The 21,792-nt window shown below is 43.2% G+C and overlaps 1 protein-coding gene across 1 annotated transcript in view; it reads right to left on the reverse strand.

Moving 5' to 3' along the window:
- The window catches only part of LOC119818482 (complement C5-like), a 98,715-nt gene that overhangs the window by 55,421 nt on the left and 21,502 nt on the right, over nucleotides 1-21,792 (reverse strand). Inside the window, exons 4-12 of the mRNA XM_038335894.1 lie at nucleotides 21,072-21,142; nucleotides 17,528-17,619; nucleotides 15,308-15,390; nucleotides 8,530-8,620; nucleotides 7,301-7,415; nucleotides 4,907-5,033; nucleotides 2,789-2,904; nucleotides 2,521-2,706; nucleotides 1,326-1,529 (exon numbers count right to left, since the gene is read on the reverse strand). Of these exons, the coding sequence (XP_038191822.1) occupies nucleotides 1,326-1,529; nucleotides 2,521-2,706; nucleotides 2,789-2,904; nucleotides 4,907-5,033; nucleotides 7,301-7,415; nucleotides 8,530-8,620; nucleotides 15,308-15,390; nucleotides 17,528-17,619; nucleotides 21,072-21,142 (1,085 nt within the window). The remainder of the gene's footprint in view (nucleotides 1-1,325; nucleotides 1,530-2,520; nucleotides 2,707-2,788; nucleotides 2,905-4,906; nucleotides 5,034-7,300; nucleotides 7,416-8,529; nucleotides 8,621-15,307; nucleotides 15,391-17,527; nucleotides 17,620-21,071; nucleotides 21,143-21,792) is intronic.

A 21,792-nucleotide genomic window follows, 5' to 3' on the forward strand; every position in this document is an offset into this window, starting at 1 on the left:
GACACAAGCATCTGCACACATGCTCTCATGTAAATGTGAACTCACTTACATGTAGGCATGAGCAAACACACACAAAGAAAGAAGGCCTCTGAGGCTCAGGAGCTAACTAGTGTTAGCACTCAGGCATCTGTACTGGCCTGTCCTTTGGGCCCTGACAGGATACATACTCAACTGTGGCCACTAAGAGCACCTCTTGTGCACATTTGCTTTTAAAAGGTGGGCCTGCCCACCTCCCATCTCTTTATCTTTTTCTCTCCGCTTTTTTGCTTGTCTGTCTGTTTTTCCCCCTCTCTCCCTTTAACCATCTCTTCTCTTCTGCTTCTCCTGGCCCCAGAGGTTGGACGGTCCCCACCCCCTCGCTTTCCTCTTTTCATGTTCCCACCTGAGCTCTGTCGCATGGCGTCTTTCTCTCTCTCACTGCGCTTTTAAATAGGCAACTATAAATGTCATACTGATTCTAAGTTCAGAACTACATAACAGGAAATCAGAGAGCTCTACTTAATGCTGGGCCTGTTTGAAATCTAAAGTTTACTAAAACCTCCTTTGTCTTTTTGACTTAAAAAAACCCACAACAGTTGAGTAAGCAGAGCATTGTCTCATCTGGGGATTAGGTTTTAAAGTCCTGGATTAGATTCAAAATGGGGAGCTTAGAGTTAAAAAAATGACATGAAATCAAGATGTCTTCAAAGGTCCCATTGTCTTGTCCTTAGATAGATATGCAGCCCATAAACAGTTCCCCTAATTCTTTAATCAGTTAGCATGGTTTCTATTGTCCTTGTTTTTCAATGTCTCCTAAAGAACATTGGAGAAGTCACCACCTGTTTGCCCTGGGGCACTGGAATAATTCATCCATCTCCTTGGCAAAACTGTTAGGCATTTTTTGAACCCTCTTTCTGAGGCTGTACCAGGTTAACTGGTACATCTCTCGGACAAGAAAGCAGACAGTGTAACTCAATTCTTATGGGAAGCTCCCTGCTGTGACAATGAAATAGACAAGCTTGAATTAGGTGTAGGTAAGTAATCCCTGGCTGCAAAATAGGAGGAGGTGACATAGTGGGATCAACTGTCTTGGATGGAATCACTGGACAGGAAACCAGGGCTCCTCAGTTCAAATCATCACCGTTTCCCCTCTCTCAAGTTTATGGATGTTTTGTGGCCTCTCTGTCCCCCTCTGAAATGAGACTCATGCTCTGCCTCAGTGTTTAGAGAAGCTGTAGGCCATGTGCTTGGAAACACAAATGCGGAAGTCACTACCCCCCTTCTCTGCCAACAGGACAGTGTTCTGGGCTGGGTATCAGGTAGAGATTGCACATCATTGTACTTACCAAGTAATTATAGTGAGTTATTTTGTCAATATATGGACTCTTAGGGGTAACAATAATATTCAGGAATTCTCCCACAAGCATGGGCTTGTAGTTTTCAGTCCAAGCAATATAAATGTAACTTTGGCTGAGAGATGAGTATGTGATTGCTTGATACTCTTTGCTGGCTTGATTTTCTTCTGGCAGTTCTGGGACATCAGTTTTGACCTAGAGAGGAAAATTTCAAAAGTCCTCATGGGATGTATGTAACTGCTTCTGTAAAACATATCTTTTGATTTTTCATATTCCTAAATTTTCCGTATGCTGGCTGCTAACGAGAAGAAACATCTAGATTATTCCAGTGTTTGTAGAGTTGTGGTGTCAAGTAACTTTAGAAAGTCTATGGAAAGTACAGAGGGGAATGTGGGCTCTGTGGGGAAGTCTGACCAAGCCAAGAGAAAGACCTTCCAGGGCAGGAAAATGGGCACACTTCCTGAAATACCATGGTGAACTAGAGATGATGACCCGGTAGGAGAAATGACAGAGGCAGCGGTAACTCGCCAGGGCTGGAGTACACACCCTAGTGGCTGTCTCACCAGTCAGTGGGGAGCAGTGACACGGGAGTGCCACTCGTGGGACAGTGATGGCTCCTTTCAGATGGGGGAAGGGTTCCTAGCTCATGTGCTGGAGCTATCCTAATATGCCCCGTAGTGAACGTTAGCTTCAGCCAGGGACCTGAGCTATTAGCCTGCTCGGGTTTCATTTGGGAACTTAAACACATTTCTTGGGGAAGTGAGCTCTAAATGAGTAGTTAATGTATCAGGGAAAAAGGGGAGACCTTCACATCTGACTCCTGAGCGACCCTGAAAAGATAAAATATGCATGAGTTGGAAAGGTATATTCATACCACTGATGTCCACTGTTGTGCCTACCCTGATACTTCTGAATTGTGATTTAATCTTCTTGGTATAAAAGGAAATAGTTAATTTCCAAACAACAACAACAACAAAAATCTGACAGCATTCGAGGTTTTGAATTCTGTCGCTTCAACTGTCCCCACGGCCACTCACTACGTTAGCAAACTGTTTCAGGTACGTATTTCATTTCGGGTGCAAAACTGTGGAATTCTTCTCTGGACTCACAGATGAAATCAGCCATGTTTGGTCTGCATATCAGGCAAAACACACAGTCAGAAACACAGCAAGAACATTCAGCTCACGTTAAAGTTCAGCGCTGTCACTTCAGATGGGAGATTGACCACAAAGGGCGCAACTCCATCAGTGGCGTGGGTGACGCTTCTCTTGGGCTCCAGGTCCGATGTGTCCTGATTCTCATCGACTGTTTGCGCCGTCAGAATTACTGGGATCCCTCCTACCAGCTGATCAAGTGAGTCCTTAACCTGTACCTGTTTGCCAGAACAATTCGTCATGTCTCAAATCAGAACAACTCTAAAATGGCTTTCTTCCCACCTCCTTCATCCCGCCTACCTTAATGGAAAATGGAATCCCGGGCTTCAAGAAAAGTGGAGTAGCAACCAAATTCAGTGTGTATGGAGAGATGACGTATTTGATGCCAGGAAGGTCAGCTTCTTCTGAAAATCCACCTACGAGGGGGCAGCAGGCACTGTGGTAATGTTCCCGGAAAAGTGCTGGTGGTCTGTTGGAAGCCTGACCCGTCTGGGTGCCACAGCCTCACTCCTCCCTCCACCCACTCCTGCCTTCATTCCCTAGCCAGTTGTAACTGGGGCGTGCTTCACGCGTGAAGCCTATGTAGACAGCTCCCTGTCAGATGTCCCTGTGCGAGTCAGGCTGCAAGGAGACAGAGAGACATGAAGGACAGATGTCACCTTTCAACAGTGGCTTCAGGTTCAGTTGAATGTGTTCAAAGAATCAGGGAGGGAGCAGGGAACCCAGAGGCTGAGCCTTAACAGGTGGAGAGAACTAGAGAAGAATCAGACACCTTGGTACTGGGAAAAGCCCAGATGGCTTACTTGACGAGCATCATTGATTGCCCTGCAGCTTAAAATTAAATAATAATAAGGATAATGTAAAAACCTCTAGTTTCCTCAACCTCCTTCCTATTTCACCCCAGCAGCCAGACCAGACAGAGCTGTCACTGTCCCCCCTTTTATCTGGCCTCTTTAAGGAGGGAACCCTGCTTTATCCCATCTACCAGCCCTGCCTCCAAACCCCAGCTTTTCTTCAAGACTGGTCATCTTTAGGACAGTGTTGTTGGTTACTGCACAGTCATCCAGAAGCCCACCTCATTACAGGCTAAGAGCATGTGCAGGATTCTTGCCCTGGTCTCTTGCTAACTGCCTTTGTGCCCATCCAATACTAATCTGTAAACGGGTTGCGTGCGGCGTTGATGCTTAACTCACATGTGGGATCCTGTACTTTTATAAAGAGCCTTTGAATATCTCATAACTATTGCTTGCACTAAGTCTATTTGAAGCCAATTGAGGAACAAAACAAAGGTGAGAAAGACACATTACTACCATGTTGGAGACAAAAGCCAGGTTATAAGGTATAAGGTAACCATCTCTAGCAGCCCCTGAGTCTAGCAACGCATGGTATTCAATAACATAATTATTTAAGTTCTCTATTCTGCAACCAGAGAAGGACAAATCTCAATGGGTGAAGGGTGCCTTAGGAATCACTGAAGATTATTATTATTGTAAGGAAAAAGTTAGATTTAGTGTGGTTAAATTGCTTATTCAAGGTCAGTTGGGGGTTTGATATAAACCTGAAATATAATATTAGTTATACACACATACTAGAAGACAGTTTGACTCAGCTGAGTAGTAATTAATAGCTATTAAAAGTCATGAGAACCAAGTGTAAGACACATGTTAGTAATCCCAGCATTTAGAAGGCTAAGACAGTAGGATTGCTGTAGATTTGAGGCTAGCCTGTGCTACATAGTGAGAGCCTGTCTCAGAACAACAACAGTGGGAGGGGATTTGAGAGCTACAGACAATAAGTAAATTAAACACGCTGATGACACGGTAGGACGGCCCTGTGAAGAAGCTGGACAAGGAGAGGAAGGAGTGGAGAAGCTGGCACGTAGGTGGCATTGGGTGTGTGACGCAGATGATGGCGGTGCAGTGACTGGCACTTACGTCATACCTTAGCAAACAGTGCACACACACAATCTCATTTTTATTTTGGCTCTAGACAGTTGAGACTGGGCGCCAGAAGCGCAAGTGAAACTGCGGTAGAGATACTGGCAAATGTCAGTTTGCTTTCGTGATTCTGATGATAGGGAGTGGGGGCGGCAGAATAACAGAACACTCATCCACCTTTTTTTGTGTGTGGGGGGTTGAGACAGGGTTTCTTTATGTTGCCTTGGAGCCTGTGCTGGAACTCGCTCTGTAGGCCAGGCTGGCTTCAAACTCACAGAGATCCACCTACCTCTGCCTCCTGATCAAAGGTGTGCGCCACCACCACCCAGTTCTGCACTCATTCATTTTTAATGTCATAAAAAGGGAAGGAAAAATTTAGCTAAGAATGAAAAGTATGAAGGGGCTGTAGCAGTCACTCACACTATTGATGTGATGTCTAAGTCTACACCAAGAGGATGCTGTACAGACACACGCCACTCACCTGAAGCTTCGGTGACGGTCACGGCGATATAAAGGTACTTGCCATGTAAATCTTCTAGACTTTCATACGACAGTTCTTTAACTGCTGTTTCAGAATCAAATGTGAGGCGAGCGACTCCATTGATCAACTTTTAAAAGGAGCAAAAGGAAGAGTCAAAACAGAGAACATAGAAGGGAAACTTCGGTCTACTTTTGCTAGCCTCTTGAAGGCGAATTCCAGAAGCCACACGCATATTATGGTTACAATTAAAGTGACTGGGCCCACAGAGACAGCTGGGATGCTGTTTCCTCTCGCTGGTGCAGAGTTACAGATGTGGAAGGGTTTGGGTCATCACATGGTCTTTTGAGCACCAATTGATAATACAGTATGCAATAAGTAAAGAAACATTGGGCTTGTTTATATATTGTTTAATTATGAATTTTATTATTAAATTATTAAATACTATTTTTCCTCTGATTTGTTTTTGATTGATTTATTAGAAAATGGTTTGACCTGGAGCAGGCATTTTTGCATAATTTTGCTTGATTGACCTAGGGCCTCCGAGGACCTCATGCATGTCAAACATGCACTTCATTGAGCTACATCCTTTGTCTCTATTTTCTTTAATTCTCAGTGCTTAAGGTAAAATCTTGAATTTTAAAATGACTCTTAATTTACATTTTGAATAAATAAGGCTTTTGAGAAACATAAGCTAAATGCCTGATCACACAAAATTAAAAGTAAATGGGTATGCAAATGTACAGAAAAGAGACAAGACCTCATGCCATCTGTGGGGTACTGTAGAGAGCATGAAACAAGAGTAAAGGGAGCAAGGACTGAAATATCGGTCCCTGTAAGCGTATGCCCATAACTCTAGACAGATTATACCAGCATCCACACATGGTGTGGGCGCTCTGCCCTGAGGATGCTAGCAGAGGCATCTACACTGCACACGATATGGGCACTCTGCCCCGAGGATGCTAGCAGCAGCGTCTACACGGCACATGGTGTGGGCATTCTGCCCTGAGGATGCTAGCAGAGGCATCTACACTGCACATGGTGTGGGCGCTCTGCCCTGTGGATGTTAGCAGCAGCGTCTACACTGCACATGGTGTGGGCGCTCTGCCCTGTGGATGTCAGCAGTAGCATCTACGTGGCACATTGCATGGGTGCTCTGTATGGAAGAGGCATTCCTGCCTTCAGCAGCTCAATGCCAGAAAGCAGATTTATTTTTAAACAATCACAAATAATTCTGGAGATTGTTAAACATTCTTTGTGTTAAATACTCCCAATCCTAGTTCAAAGCCACACTGAGGAAAATACCTGAGGCCAGGGAATGAGGAGCCTGCCTGACTCCATTTTGAAGGCAGGAGTCATTATGCTGTATTTTAAAAAATAAGTTTCTATTTCCTGTGAGAGCTGAGTTTCTCTCTGTTTCCTGGAACCTGATCTTCCCCAATCCATGATTTTTTTTTTTTTATAATACCCTTACCCTCTCTGATTCTCCCTGGCCTTCCCTCACCCCTCTGTAATCACATGGTGGGTAACCACATGATTTTTTAAAGTTATTTTTGTATTTCGTTACTGCCCCATTGTCTCTCTTTTGTAAAACTACTCTTGATTTTACACCTTAAAAGGGGCCCAAGAAATGGATTCGGTGCTGTTCTCTTCAACCAACTTAGGAGGCAGCCGCTGACCCGCTCTTGGGTACATTCCAATGAAACTCAAGTTTGGTTCAAGTTTGACTAAAACTGTGGTAGTGGTCTTATTCTCTCTGTTGGGACTAACAGGAATACATAGAATGGCCGACTAACTGTGTTTGGGTGGCCAGGGGCTATGACCAAAGAAAAGGGCCCTGTGTTGGGAAAAAAAAAGAATGAGAAGGAATTAGGCTCAGAGGAGACAGGAAGGCATGGAGGGGAGGGGAAGACTTGGAGACAATGAGACTGCTAAGTGAGGAGGGAAAGAGGTGGCATGATGTCAGCTCTCTGGGGAGGCTGGTGCCAAAGAAAGCTGTGTGTTTATTTTCTTTGCTTCTGGATTGCATGCATGCATGCATGTTCTGTTTGCTGTATGAGCATGTGTGTGTACATCTTTTTGCATGTTTGTGAGTATCCAGGCAAGGACGGGGGCATGTGTATGTAAAGGCCCAAGTATCATACTGGACTGTTCTTCTGCCTTGCTTGTTGGAGCGGGTCCCTCAATCCCTCAATCCAGCCCAGGGGTTGCCAGTATGGTTCATATCCGTAGTCAGCTTGCCCTGGGGTTTGAAAGGGGAGATTTATCTGAAGGGCAATAGATGCCGACTGAGAATTTAACCTCACTGTCCACATTTGTACAGATGGGTTGAACTAGAGGGCTTGCAAGCGACTATCCCTCCTCGCAGTGTCTTTGAAGTCTCAGCAAACATCTTACCCTTGTGACTTGCATTGCTTTCTGCATCATTTCCTTCTGATCCTCTTTTATGTCTTCTTTCAACCCAAAAAAGACATACACGTCAGCATCGGAGACTACTTTATTATAAAAATATCTGCCAAACAAGATCAGAAAGTTGTTTTCCTAACATCGTTATAACAGGTGACTCGAAAAAAAATCTACCAATATTAAATTATATAAGGCATATAATATATGTCTACCCACTGTGGTATTCCACCTTTAGACAGCAGCAAGAAAAATATGGCTTTTAATTTTAGCACTCTGAGTTCAACATATTGACCGCTGGGCCATCAGGGGCTACATAGTGAGAACCTGTCTCTAAAAAAGGGTAGCTCAAGGCTGCATGACTTAAAAGGGAGTGTCCACTGTGGCAAGGAAAGAGGGTGGAGCTCATGGAGACAGGAGCGTGTGGCTGTGGATCCTATCATTTGGGCAGTCCAGGAAGCACAAATGGGATGCATCTTTCCAGTTTGGCCAGATAAAAGTGTGTGTGTGTGTGTGTGTGTGTGTGTGTGTGTGTGTGTGTGTGTGTGTTAATACAATTAAAAGACATTGCATGCATGTGTTTAATTTTCAAAGAATTAATTGAAGTATCATATTAGAGATGAGATAATAAGTGGAACCTTTTGTATCAGTCTCCATACCCTAAATCGTGCTCTGTGGTGGTTTGAATGTAATTGGCTCCCATAAGCTCACAGGGAATGGCACTATTAGGAGGTGTGGCTTTGTTGGAGGAAGTATGTCACTGTGGGGGTGGACTTTGAGGTCTCCTATGCTCAGGATACCACCCAGTATCTCAGTCAATTTCCTGTTGTCTACAAGATGTACGACTCTCAGCAAGTCCTCCAGCACCATGAACTCCTACAGGATGCCATACTTCCATCATGATGATAGTGGACTGAACCTCTGAACTGTAAGCCAGCCCCAATTAAATGCTGTCTTTATAAGAGTTGCTGTGGTTATGGTGTCTGTTCATAGCATAGAAAGTCTGACTAAGATATATGTTTATGAATGCATACACTGAGCTTTAATCTTGAGGACATTTTTTTGTGCCTTCAAAGCTGACATCAGGATAGGCAAACAGGGCAGTCAGCATGAAGTCTCAGTTCATCCCCAAAGTCACGGAACACAGTAAGTCACAGGTGACCTAAGGAAAAATCTGAGACCTAGAACCAGAACTAATGTAACTTACCCAAGAAAGTTCTTACCTGGCTGTCACAGTGATTTCAAAGTTCTTAAAGTTCTTATAACTAATGAAGTTACTTTCTGGCTCTATTGAAACAGAGAAACGTGGCAAGACTGGAAATAGAAATGAAGAGATGGTGTTATCATTTAGCCAGAATGGGCCCTGAAGCAATCAGACATCTGTACTTTCTAGACAGATAACTGGTAGCATTAATAAAGCATATTCATCTGATGTGGGGCTCCCTTCTGTATGCTGTGAGTATGTTTTATTACCATTGTTTGATAAATAAGCTGTTTTGGGTCTGTGGCAGTGCGGAATAGAGCAAGGTGGGAATTCCAAGCAGAGATAGAAGAAAAAAGAAGGCAGAGTCAGAGAGGCACCATGTAGTTGCCAAAGGAGACAGATGCTGGAACCAACCAGTAAACATGAGCCTCATACATGGCAATATACAGAATAATAGAAATGGGTTAATTTAAGATGTAAAAGTTAGTTAATAATAAGCCTGAGCTAATAGGCCAAGCAGTGTTTTAATTAATACAGTTTCTGTGTGATTATTTTGGGTCTGGGTGGCCGGAAACAAATGAGCAGATTTCACCTAAAAATGGCACCCATGTGGGCAACTACATCCACATAAAACCTGAGAGAGTTTAAAAAGAAATTCTAGACACAAAACAGAGTTTAACACAACTTCTTGGTAGCTGCATTTTTTTTTTCCTGGATGGACTCCATTTGCTGAAGGCAAGCAGGGCACCTTGGCTCCTTTAAGTGAGGTCTTCCTGACTCAGCATTGACAGCAATGACTGTGTGGCTTCTTTAGGGGGTTTTTCTGGTTTCCACTTGTACAAATAGCTCTGGCTCTTTAAGGGGGATGAGCACTTAAATGGTATCTGTGAGCTGTATGTTCCAAATTGCTTAATGGTGACACAGACCCACTGTGAACCTGAGCTGGGGTGAAGTGTATGATTCTCAGAGGCAGTGAACATGACTCTGCCATGTTGGACTAGGCAGAGTCAACAGGCAAGGCTGCAGAGTTTGTCCTAGTCATGCCTGTTTACATTAAAAAAGACATTACTGTTCAGAAAATAATTGCAGATATGCACACAATAAAGACAGATTTAGATAAAAAGACCTCTAAATGGGTTACAGTGTTGTATAATTATACCTAGGCTTGGGAGAGAGAAGAAAAAGAGGATAGACAATTATGATATAAAAGAGTAAAGACAGTCATAAATTAAAGGAGTAAAGATAATAAAATAAATATTAAATTTGTAAAAAAGTAATAGAGTAAGAAAAATAAGCCATGCAAAGTTGGAATGTACACAGAGTCTGGATTATGTATATATTATTGTGTTTTCTTTGAATTTTTTGACTGTGAATTAGCTAAATAAGAGAGATATTTGATTCTGAGGGCTGCTAAGATAAACCAACATATACACTTTAAAGGTATCTTGACTTCAAAATTTGTGCCTAAGGATATGTTGCTCTGGAAAAGAGGTTGTGCTTTTGCTTCCACAGAGAATGAGAATCTGTGAATTCCTTCTAGACTAATGTGATTTGATGGAACACGACCCCCTGAAAGGTCTCTGTGAACCCCTTAAAATACTTTTCCCAACAAAAAGAAGGAAGCAGTTTGAAGAGAACTGCACCCAAGTTCCCAAATATTGTTTATAAATGTTTGTTTACATTTAAAGGTGAATAGGCTATAGAAATTTGTATTGGCATGAATCTTGGTCTATTGATACAAATTTTATGCCAATTTTGTTATATGTATATTTCTTTTCATGTTTAAAGTATTGTATTTGTGCAGTTCTTTTAAAAATGTAATGTATAATTAAGAAATACAGGTTAATAGATAGTAATCTACAATAGTCAAGCTTGCAGTCCTGTTAGTTAGGTTTTCTAGATGTACAGAGATATATTTCAGATGGATAGGTATTCTTCAAACCTTCCAAAGACTTACAGAATATGACATTTAAATGTTTTAAGAACTTAGACTTTCCATGACAATGAGACATCTGTGCTTCTGGTAGCACCATCCTATTTCAAGAGGATGATGGGCATTGAAGAGACTCCTTATGGAGTTGGTTAGCCATTGTGCAAGAAATTGCTCTTGCCTGGACTGCTTGATGCTATGGTGTATGAACTAAACATGCAGGACCCACAGAAAAATGACTGCTGAACTTGCCAAAAGAAGGTGAGACAGTCGTTTGGAGTTCCTGCTTCATGAGAGAATTGCCAGACATTTTACAGGACACAGAAGAAAGCAACAGATAAACTTTGCCAGTACAAGGCATAAGAGATCTTCAATTTTCCTGCTTTATAAAAACATTTGCCATAAACTGTGGCCTATAGGCCAAAGATGGATGCACTAACACTGCAGAAGAACTTTGGGTGACTGTCTAGGCAGAGAAATGTTTCTCTCAATTCTAGAGTTTGGAGGTTTCTCACAATGCACTTCTTGTTTACATAGGTTATATTATATCCTTTTGAGTGTTTGATGAAGTTGAAGAAAGATAGTTATAATTATAAAAGATAGGTTAGGTTTAAAACTTTAGACTCACGAAATAGGATAAATGATAGAGTATTTTCCTTAATTTGTCAAATGGACTAGATATTGTAACTATAATTCTTGCTTGATAACTGTTTTGTTGTATGCAATATTGCTATGTTAAAGTTAAAACCTATATGCTGTGAATATGTTTTATTACCATTGGTTAATAAAGAAACTGTTTTGGGCCTATGGCAGTGCAGAATAGAGCAAGGCAGCAATTCTAAGCAGATACAGAGGAGAAAAGAGGTTGGAGTCAGAGAGACACCATGTAGTTGCTGAAGGATACAGATGCTGGAACCTTACCAGTAAACTACAAGTTTCATGGCAATATATAAAGTAATAGAAATGGGTTAATTTAAGATGTAATAGTTAGTTAATAAGAAGTCTAAGCTAATAGGCCAAGCAGTGTTTTAATTAATAGAGTTTCAGTGTGATTATTTTGGGTCTGGGTGGCCAGGAAACGAATGACCATTACTCACCTACATTCATCATCATCATTCTCATGCTCATCATCCCAGCAGCAGGCCCAGCAGCAGCAGCAGCAGCTAGCCAGCAGAGCAGCCCAGCAGCAACGGCCAAGCAGCGGCAGCCCCAGCACAGCTCCCAACGCCAGTAAGCAAGCCAGGAGCAGCCCCTAGCAGCAGCAGCAGCCCCACAGCAGCAGCGAGCACCACCAGCCCCAGCAGAAGCTCCAGCAGCAGGCCAGCACGCGAGCAGCACCACCAGGGAGCAGCCCAGCAGGCAGCAGGAGCAGCAGCAGTCAGCCCCAGCAGCAGCACCAGAGCAGCCCGGCACAGGCAGCAACCCACCCCAAGCAGCACACCAGCAGGAGTCAGCCCCATGGAGAGCGCAGGAGCGCCAGCAGCAGCGTCCATCAGCCAGTGCAACATCGCCAGCGCAGCTAGGCAGCAGCTCCGAGCCCCCAGCAGCAGCAGCGGCAGCAGCCCAGCAGCAGCCCCAGGCAGCGGCAGCCCCAGCAGCAGCCCCAACGCCAGAAGCAGGCACGGGGGAGCAGCCCAGCAGCAGCAGCCGCCCCAGCAGCAGCAGCAGCAGCCGCCAGCACCACCAGCACCATGCAGCTAGCGCCAGCAGGCAGGCCCATGGCCCGAGCAGCAGCACCACCAGAGCAGCCCAGCAGGCAGCAGCAGCAGCAGCAGCCCAGCAGCAGCACCCAGGAGCAGGCCCGGCAGGCAGCAGGCAGCCCCACCCCAAGCACGCAGCACCAGCAGGAGCAGCCCCCATGAGGAGCAGCAGTGAGCGCCAGCAGCCCAGGCAACAGCGCCAGCAGCAGCAGTCAGCCCGATGCCCCATCATCATCATCTTCATCATCCCCATCATCATCTCCATCATCATTATCCCCATTATCATTATCCCCATCATCATCATCATCTCCATCATTCATCTCCATCATTCATATCCCCATCACCATCATCATCCCTATCATCATCCTCCTCATCCCCATCAACATCCCCATCATCATCTCCATCATTATCACCATCAACAATGACAATGATATCTCTGATAAGCTGTCCCTCTCTCCAAATCAAAGTGAATCTAGGCTTGATATAACAAAATCACTTGGTTTATGTTTTGATTATAGTGTATATTATGGACAATAGATTATTTCCTCTGGTAAAATATCAATTTCTTAAAACAGAACAAGAATTATCTTTGTTTCTGTATCTCTCTCTCTCTCTCTCTCTCTCTCTCTCTCTCTCTATCATCTGTCTGTCTGTCTGTCTATCTGTCTGTCATCTGTCTATCTCTTCCTCTTATCTTTCTTGTACATCTTAAACATAGTATTTCTTTAATGAGTATTTGTCAAATTGAAAATGGGAAAGGGAAATGTGGGTTTGTTTTGTTTTGATTTCAAGACAAGGTTTTTCTGTAGTTTTGGACCCTGTCCTGGAACTAGCTGTTGTAGACTTGGTTGGCCCTTAACTCACAGAGATCCACCTGCCTCTGCCTCCCAAGTGCTGGGATTAAAGGCGTTCTCCACCACCACCAGGCACGAGGGTTTATTTAGTATCTCTCTTTCATCAATAGATACAATCCATCCAGTACTTATTTGCTGTCGTAAACTCTAGTGCTAGCATGTCTGGAGGGTTGTCTTGATTGGTAACTGATGTAGAAGGTATCAGCCCATTGTGGGCAGCACCATTCCCTGGACAGGTGGTCATGGGCCCTATAAGAAAGCTATCTAGACATGAGCCTGTGAGCAATCCAGTAAGTAGTGTTTTTCCACAGTTTCTGCTTTAGGTTCCTGACTGCGCTCAGTGAGGAACTGTGTCCCGGGAAGATCAGCCAAACAAATCCTCCCTCCTCCAAGTTTCTTCTGGCCATAGTACTTTGCTGGTCAAGATGCTTCCTTTTTATTATAAATAGATTCCTTTGTGATTACAGTATCCCCTTCCTATACTTCTCCTAGTTCCTTTCTCTTTTCTGCCCTTCAAGACCCACTTCCTTTCTGTCTCTCATTAGAAAAGAACAGACTTCTAAGAGATAACAACCAAACAACAAAATAAAATATACAAGATAAAAACCATAGCATCAAAGCTGGACAAGGCAAACCAACAGGCTGAGCAAGCCACGGGGAGCAAGTCAGTAAGCAGCACCCTCTGTGGCCTCTGCACCATCAGCTCCTGCCTCCAGGTTCCTGCTCTATTTGAGCTCCTGTTCTGGCTTCCTTCAGTGATGGACTATGGATGTGGAAATAGAAGCTAAATAAACCCTTTTCTCCTCAAGTTGCTTTGGCTATAGTGTTTCACCACAGCAATGGTAACCCTAACCAGGACAGTATTTTATTACCACAACAGCAATCAAACTGCAATAGGGCTAAGTAGCAATTGTACAGACGTGATGACTTCGTCACTGAGTGGCGAAGGGGAAGGAGCTCTGAGTCCTGTATCAGAAACAAATTCAAAGAAAGTTTCTCCAAGTAAATGAATGTTAGACTGAGGCTTGCGTGGAATCGACTGGGCAAGGAAGGGAAATGGGAAACACCACTGGTAACATTCCCAAGGCTGTGGATAGTGAGGTCACAGAAGCAGCAGTTAGGGGCCAGCTCAATCTAAAGACTTAGAGCTCATTTTAGGGGAATGAAGAGCCAGTCACTAGGCGCTCGCCGGTGTGAACACTATGATTTTCATTTTGAGATTACTTGACTGATACCAAGTGAGACAGTTCAGAACCCACAATGCCGGAGGAGGTTGCTGTGGTTTGCCAGTAAGCCCGGTGAGAGGAATGGATGCGGGCAACTGCAGGAAGCAAGACACCAGCAAAACCTGGATATGAACAGAGCACAGCAAACATACGGGAGGGAGAAAGGTCCCTTAGAAGAAGTGACGGGGAGCTTAATCTTTAAGGTTGAACTTCATTATGGCAGAATTTGTCAGCTGTCCCCTCTATTAACTGTGCATCTCCCTTACTATGATGCTCCTGAGGAGATAAAGAATGGCTTCAAGCAGAGATGTTCAGTCCTATAACACAGCACACAGCTACTGGAGTAAACTACTATAAGAAATGGGAAATTAAGCTATTTATAGGCCCAGAAATATGGCCAATCTCAAAATATGAATACGTTCAATTTCTAAATGAATCTTACTGAACTCCACTCACTTTATCTCTAAATTGTTTATCCTGTAAATCTAGAAAGGACTCTAACAAACCAAGCACCTCAAGGAACCACATTTCTCCAACTGTGTCATGAAGGACACGGTCCAGGAGGATAGGATGGCTTCTTCAAAGTTGATAGCACAAACTGGAACTGAGTGCTAGAAGCCATCATTACTGTCTCTGTGTCCTCACCCCTCCATCACTACTGTCTCTGTGTCCTCACCCCTCCATCACTACTGTCTCTCTGCCCTCACCCCTCCATCACTACTGTCTCTGTGTCCTCACCCCTCCATCATTACTGTCTCTGTGTCCTCACCCCTCCATCACTACTGTCTCTCTGCCCGCACCCCTCCATCACTACTGTCTCTCTGCCCTCACCCCTCCATCACTACTGTCTCTGTGTCCTCACCCCTCCATCACTACTGTCTCTGTGTCCTCACCCCTCCATCACTACTGTCTCTGTGTCCTCACCCCTCCATCACTACTGTCTCTGTGTCCTCACCCCTCCATCACTACTGTCTCTGTGCCCTCACCCCTCCATCACTACTGTCTCTCTGCCCTCACCCCTTCCAGCACTCCAAGGTACTGAAAACCCCTCTTCCTTATGATAATAAAATAATATTGGAGAATTTACCATATTCTTTAATTTCAAAGTTTGTAGTTCCAGTTGTTGAAAAATCCTTCTTATATTTAGCTTTAATTGTCCATACACCATACCTATGGAAGCAAAATATTTAAAAGCATAGTTGTCATTATATAGTTCTAATTTTGCCATAGGTCATTTAATTAATTCCTATTTAAAGATGTTAAATACATAGACATGTGTAGCCTGAGTAAATATTTTGTGGAAGAATCTAAAGCAATAAACAGAAATAGTTGAGTATTTTTCTTTTGATAGTATAAATAATTAATTAGATACATTAATTTTTAGCTAATTTTCATTTATTGTATTATTTTTCCATGCATTTTATCTTCATACAGTCATTATGTTTGATTCAAAGGGCTGATGATCACTTCAGAATTTACTTAAACCTTGAGTTTAATGATACTAACATGATATTATGGTCTATGATATATTACAAAATCCATAGTGATGTCTCTAGAAACATGTAATACATAGGTAAAAAGTATATGGATGATAAAGTTTATAGCTCTCATAAATAAATTTATCATTGAAAATTAAGTATGGCTTATCTAAAAAGGAAAATGGCTTACTTAGTTAATAACCTCCACTCTAAAATATTTACTGAGTACTAGATTAAGCAATAAAGGATAAACAGGATAAATAACACCAGTCACAGTCTTCAGAGTTAATAGTCCATGTGTCAGAATCCCTGTGTTTCTGTAAACTAGCAGATGATGAAAGCAAGTCACTCGGCCTCACTGTGAACTGAAGACATGCTGCCAGTGTCCACATGGTGTATGTTACAATTATCATCGTCATTAATTCAGACTATCTACCAAGCACTTCTTCTAATGCCTGCTGGGGTACAGCAAGTCATTCAGGCAAGGGCTTCCTGCCTGCAGGGATGTCCAGTCAACTGGAAACTACCGAGGTTGTGGCAGGTAGGGAGGTCCTGCCTGTAACCCCAGCCCTGGCAGGAGACTGAGGCAGGAGGATCAGAAGGGATTTGAGTGCAACTGGGGTGAAGAATGAATTCCAGGCCAAGCTGAGGTAGAGTGAGATCCTGCCTCAAAAACAAGCAAACATAAAACTCAAAAGAAACAAGAAAATAAATAAATAAAGACATCTAAACAAGCACCACAAAGAGAATGGAGGAGAGGGAGCAGTGTTGGACCACACCCAGGGACAGCGTCTTGGCAAAGGCTAACTTTTGCCCTGATGACGAGGTGAAGCTCAGCTTGGGAGACAGGGCGAAGCACACACTAAAGCAGGGGAGGCGTGTGCAAAGACAGGGCGAAGCACACATTACAGCAGGGAAAGCGTGTGCAAAGGCAGGGCCAATCACACACTAAAGCAGGGGTGGCATGTGTGAAGATAGAAGAAACACACTAAAGCTAGGGACACGTGTGTGAAGACAGGGAGAAATGCACACTAAAGCAGAGGAGGCGTGTGTGAAGACAGGGTGAAGCATGCACTGAGGTAGGAAAGCAGGAGTTGAGTCTCCTAGTGATGCACATCTGCACGGGACAAACGGCACAGCTGAAGCTTGAGAAATGGCAGTGGTGACAAGAAGCTCAGCTCTGTACTGCAGAGCGCATATTTCTAAGAAACCACACAGATTAAAATTATCCAGTTTATCGAAACTCCCCAGTTTCATATCAAATCTTCAGAAGAATGCATCGTCTCTAATTTCCCTTTTAGAGCACACGGGAAAATGGCGCTGAGGAGCAGCAGTTTGTGGGTGCCCTTGTCTTACACTGGCTGCGCTGCTCTCCGTGGGAAGCAGGGATGGAGTCTCCATTGTGTGAGCATTGCTCACTTCCAGTGTGATTCAAATATACGGTGGCATGGTAACTAAATAGCACACTGAAAGTGTGTGTGTGTGTGTGTGTTTGTGATTGTGTGTGTGTGTGTGTGTTTGTGTGTGTTTCAGGCAGGCATCTGTTTCCATACCGATGATGAACCCATGGGCTCCTCCTGCCTCCTCTCCTGAGTACCTGGGTGGGGCGGTGGTGGGCTATGCTGGATCCCAGCAATGAGAATATTTTATATATATATATATATTAACTAGCAGGAAGCAGCCTCACTAGACTGAAGAGTCCCCACACTTACGTCTGCGGTGCCCTGCCAACACTAGGTGTCTCTATTTGATTGTGTATCTCCTTCCCCAATCATTCCAGATGCACTTTTAAGAGAAAATTGGCTTAATAACAAATATTTTTTATTTACTTAGGATTGGGTGGAATCTTGAAGTCAGGGAAGGAGATAATTCCGGTATAATCATTTTCTTCTACGATGTCAACTTCTGATCCTTCAGGATCCTTTGAATAGAAACAAACACCCATGCTTTAGTTCTCTATATAAGAATATCCGAGATGGGTAATTTACAAGACATGGAGATTTACTTAGGCTTGTGGCTTTGAGGGCTGGTGAATCTAAGAGGACGGCAATGACATTGGGTGGCTAGAGATGTCCTCCAGCTTACGTTTAAAAAGTACAATAGTGAGCAGATTCTGCAAGAGGCCTTCAGCTCTCGTCACGGTCCCAGGGACTCAGTGCTGCTGGAACACCTGGAGCTCACTCATTCCTGCCCACATATGCCCACTGCCATCCCTCTCCAGCATTGCCAAGCTGAGAATTAAACCTTACCACATGAACGTTAGGGAGACACAGGGAAACCCTAGCAGCTTTCAAAGCACAGAACCCACATTTAAAGTTTCTGACTGCGATAATCTTTGCTCTACAAAAGCCATTTCCACACAGACATCTGCGTCTTCAGTAAATATTAAATCAGAGCTTATGAAGGGCAAACATTTGAAAGCACTTCCCTCGACACAGATCCTCCTCAGCTCTCTGCACTGTCTCCATTAGACACTGAGAGAAACGCAGGCCCAGTCCTCGGGAAGAGAGGAAGGAGGACTGCGAATTCAAGGCCAACCTGGGCTACACAGTGACACTCTGCCAAATAAAAAGGGGCTTTAGTAACACACAGGACAAAAGCAAAATAATTCCTCAGCTGGTATTAAAAAAAACCCAACTTTTCTTTTGTTAAACTGAAGAACCAGGCTGCCTCTATCTTAGGCTTAAAAACCATCTTGTAGTAATGACAAACTAGGTTCATTCCTGTTTGTCTCAAGGATTGAGTTCTGCCCCTTCTGTAACCTTAACTACAAATGGTTCTGAACTGTCTAACCCAGGAAAGGCAATCATATCTTTTGTTTCAAGAAGTTGTTTGTAACCATCTTGCAACCCTGCCTTTACTGCGAAAGGTTATACGGCCACCTATTACTGCTGTGTTATGTCCACCTTGCGACCATGTCTGTTTCAGGAGGTCGCCAGGACTAACTTGTTCTGTTCCTCTAACCCCGCCTATTTTGCCACCAAATATCCCATCTGGAAACCCCTACCCTTGAGTTATAAAGGCCTTGTCTTCCTTACATCCAATGCTGGCTTCTCAAACCCTGCATTAGGGGGAGGCAGCCTGTGTACACGAATAAAAAAATCTTGTTTTAATTAATTGCTTTAATTAATATGGTAATGATGATTTGGATTGGCAACCTTTCTCCTCTGATCTTTGGGATGAACAAAACCTCTCTCTCTCTCTCTCTCTCTCTCTCTCTCTCTCTCTCTCTCTCTCTCTCACACACACACACACACACACACACACACACACACAATTTAACCCTGACATAATCCTTAAAATGGTTACACGCAATGCAGGTCCTCATAAATCTTCCCCATATGTGGTATTGTGTTTGGGTCAGCAACTTTGGACTTACTTTGATCTATTCTTGGAGTTCCTGGTAAGTCTTAACTTAAAAACTCAACATTGTGTACTGTTTACCATGACCATAATTTATGACTGGATATTTGGAGTGTTTTTTCTTAATTACAAATTGGAAAACTTACAAAAGCCTGTTATGAACAAGAGTGATTGACAGCTAAGTGTCTTCTTGGCTGAACAAGAATGATCCCACAGATTGACAGCTAAGTGTCTTCCTGGCTCTTCTTTATCCCATCACCATTAATGATGGCCTTTTCTCAAATCCTTTGCTAGGTGCTTAGGAAGCATCCATCTTCCCAAGTTTCTGGGGGCTCAGCCCCCTACCCCAGGAAGATTCTTCACAGATGACTGGCATCCATTTATTCTGCGTTTGGTGCCAGGATTCAGTTACACTCAAGCTCTCTTACAGCAAAGGAGGATGAAGAACCTGTGTCCTTCACCCATTGTTTTCCAGTGGAAGTAAAGACTCTGGAGCTGACGTCTCTCCCAGTCTTTGTCAGTCAGCCAGTTATTTACTGTGCTTGTTTGTGTCTACACTATTCTCATTGGGCTGGCTGCTGGCTAGTTTTATACCAACTTGATACAAGCTAGAGTCATCAGAGAGGAGGGAGCCAAAACTGAGAACACACTTCTGTAAGATCTGGCTGTAGGCAAGCCATTTTCTTAACTAGTGATTGATACAGGAAGGCCCAGCCCATTGTGGGTAGTGCCATCCCTGGGCTGGTGGTCCTAGATTCTATAAGAAAGCAGGCTGAGCAAGCCATGAGGAGCAAGCTAATAAACAGCACCCCTCCATGGCCTCTGCATTAGCTCCTGCCTTCAGGTTCCTGCCCTGCTTGAGTTCCTGTCCTGACTTCCTTCAGTGATGGACCATGATGTAGCAATGGAAGCCAAATAAACTCTTTCCTCCCCAAGTTGTTTTTGGTCATGGTGTTTCCTCACAGCAATAGGAACCCAAACTAAGACAATTTTTTTCTGTTTCCAATAGATTAGCTCAAGTTAGTTAGTTCCTATATAGCTAGCCTTCATTACTTCAGAAGAACCCATGACAGTTCCTTTTATTAGGACCTAACTCTTGACCTTTTCCATTCCAGAGAAGGAATGTATCACCACTCAGGCTTACTCATACTGTATTTCCTCCAGAATTCTTGAGACATTAATGCACATTTTGGCATATATTCTAGTACAGTTTTGTTCTCTAATACACACTCCTTTATATGTGCATTCTAAATTTGTTGGAGAATGAGAAAATGTGCCCATAGATTATTTGTCGGACAACCACTGTTAACAAGGGAGCAGTTGACCAATTGCAGCAATTATTTCTCCACAAAAATGCCTCTGGGAGTTTACTATAAACTTATGGATAGGGGAAACTGGAATTTGTTTATATGTCATCTGCTGTGCACAACCTGCCAGCTTAGTGGCAGCAAATGCTGAGCATATTATACACCAGTCATTAAAATCTAAGTGCCTTAAAAATAACTAACATCATACAAATCAAAGTTTTATGTATCACAGACAGTCAAGTGATTCTTTTTTAGTTTTATTTTATTATTTCGTGTGTATAAATGTTTTGTCTGTATGTCCATCTGTGTATCACATGTGTGTATGGTGCCAGTAAAGGTAGTGAGCCTTTATGTGGGTGCTGGGAATTGAACCTGGGTCCTCTGCAAGAACAAGAACTCTTAATCAATGAGCCAGCTCTCTAGCCCTGTCGACTGTTTCTCGATGGGCATGCTTTTAAAAAGTAAGTAGTATGGAGGATGGATTTCAACAGTGTAGATCAGTATCCTTTCCAAGTTAATTTAGCTTGTCTGGGCTTTCTACATATCTGTCATAGATTGTGTAGATCTATAATGCTACATTCGCACTGATGATTAATAACCATTTTGTGACATCAAATGATTTAGTGTAGTGTGAGGATGGGATTGTGGAGGAGATTTCTCAGTAAAAAGGTTAAAGCGTTATTTACAGAAATAAAATACTTACTATGAAAGTTAAGACGGTCTCCCTTTTGGATGGTTTCAAGTCGTCATTCAGCGAGTAGACTCTAACTTTTACTGCAAAAACACGGGACACCATCAGAAACTCTGACAAACAAGCAGGCTTCAGTCTTTTATTTATTTACTTTTTCTTTCAGTTTTCACTTTCAGTCAGGGTTCTGTTAAACGTGTCAGCCTGGCCTTGAGCTCATCCTGAAGCCTCTTTTGGTCTGAACTGATAATCCTCCTGCCTCAGCCTCTCATACAGCTGGGATTACAACTTGTAGTTTTTAAACTTTTCAAGTCATCCTTAATGAGATAATTCTCGTTTAATAGGCTATATGCACAATCCATACATGAAAATATAGAGTTGAAAGAAAAATAATACCCTAGGATTCATTTAAGAAGCTACTTGTATTGAATTTAACATACAGTTCACACACACACACACACACACACACATGCACACACACACGCACACACACACACCTTTGGGACACATCCATATGTAAAATAATTGTATCTCTCCTACTTATCAAGTAGTTGCGCTATGGTCTGATGAGAGTATCTGATGTTTTTATCAGAGTTAATAGAAATTGGAAGTCTGATTCAGACAGCATGTCTTCTTCAGTTACAAAGTCCAGCAGGGTAAGCACCATGACCAAGAGCAACTGGGGGAGGAAAGGGTTTATTTTAGCTACAGCTCCCGGGTTGCACTCCAGCACAGA

This window comes from Arvicola amphibius, chromosome 7, assembly GCF_903992535.2.
Source record: "Arvicola amphibius chromosome 7, mArvAmp1.2, whole genome shotgun sequence".
Lineage (NCBI taxonomy): Eukaryota > Metazoa > Chordata > Mammalia > Rodentia > Cricetidae > Arvicola > Arvicola amphibius.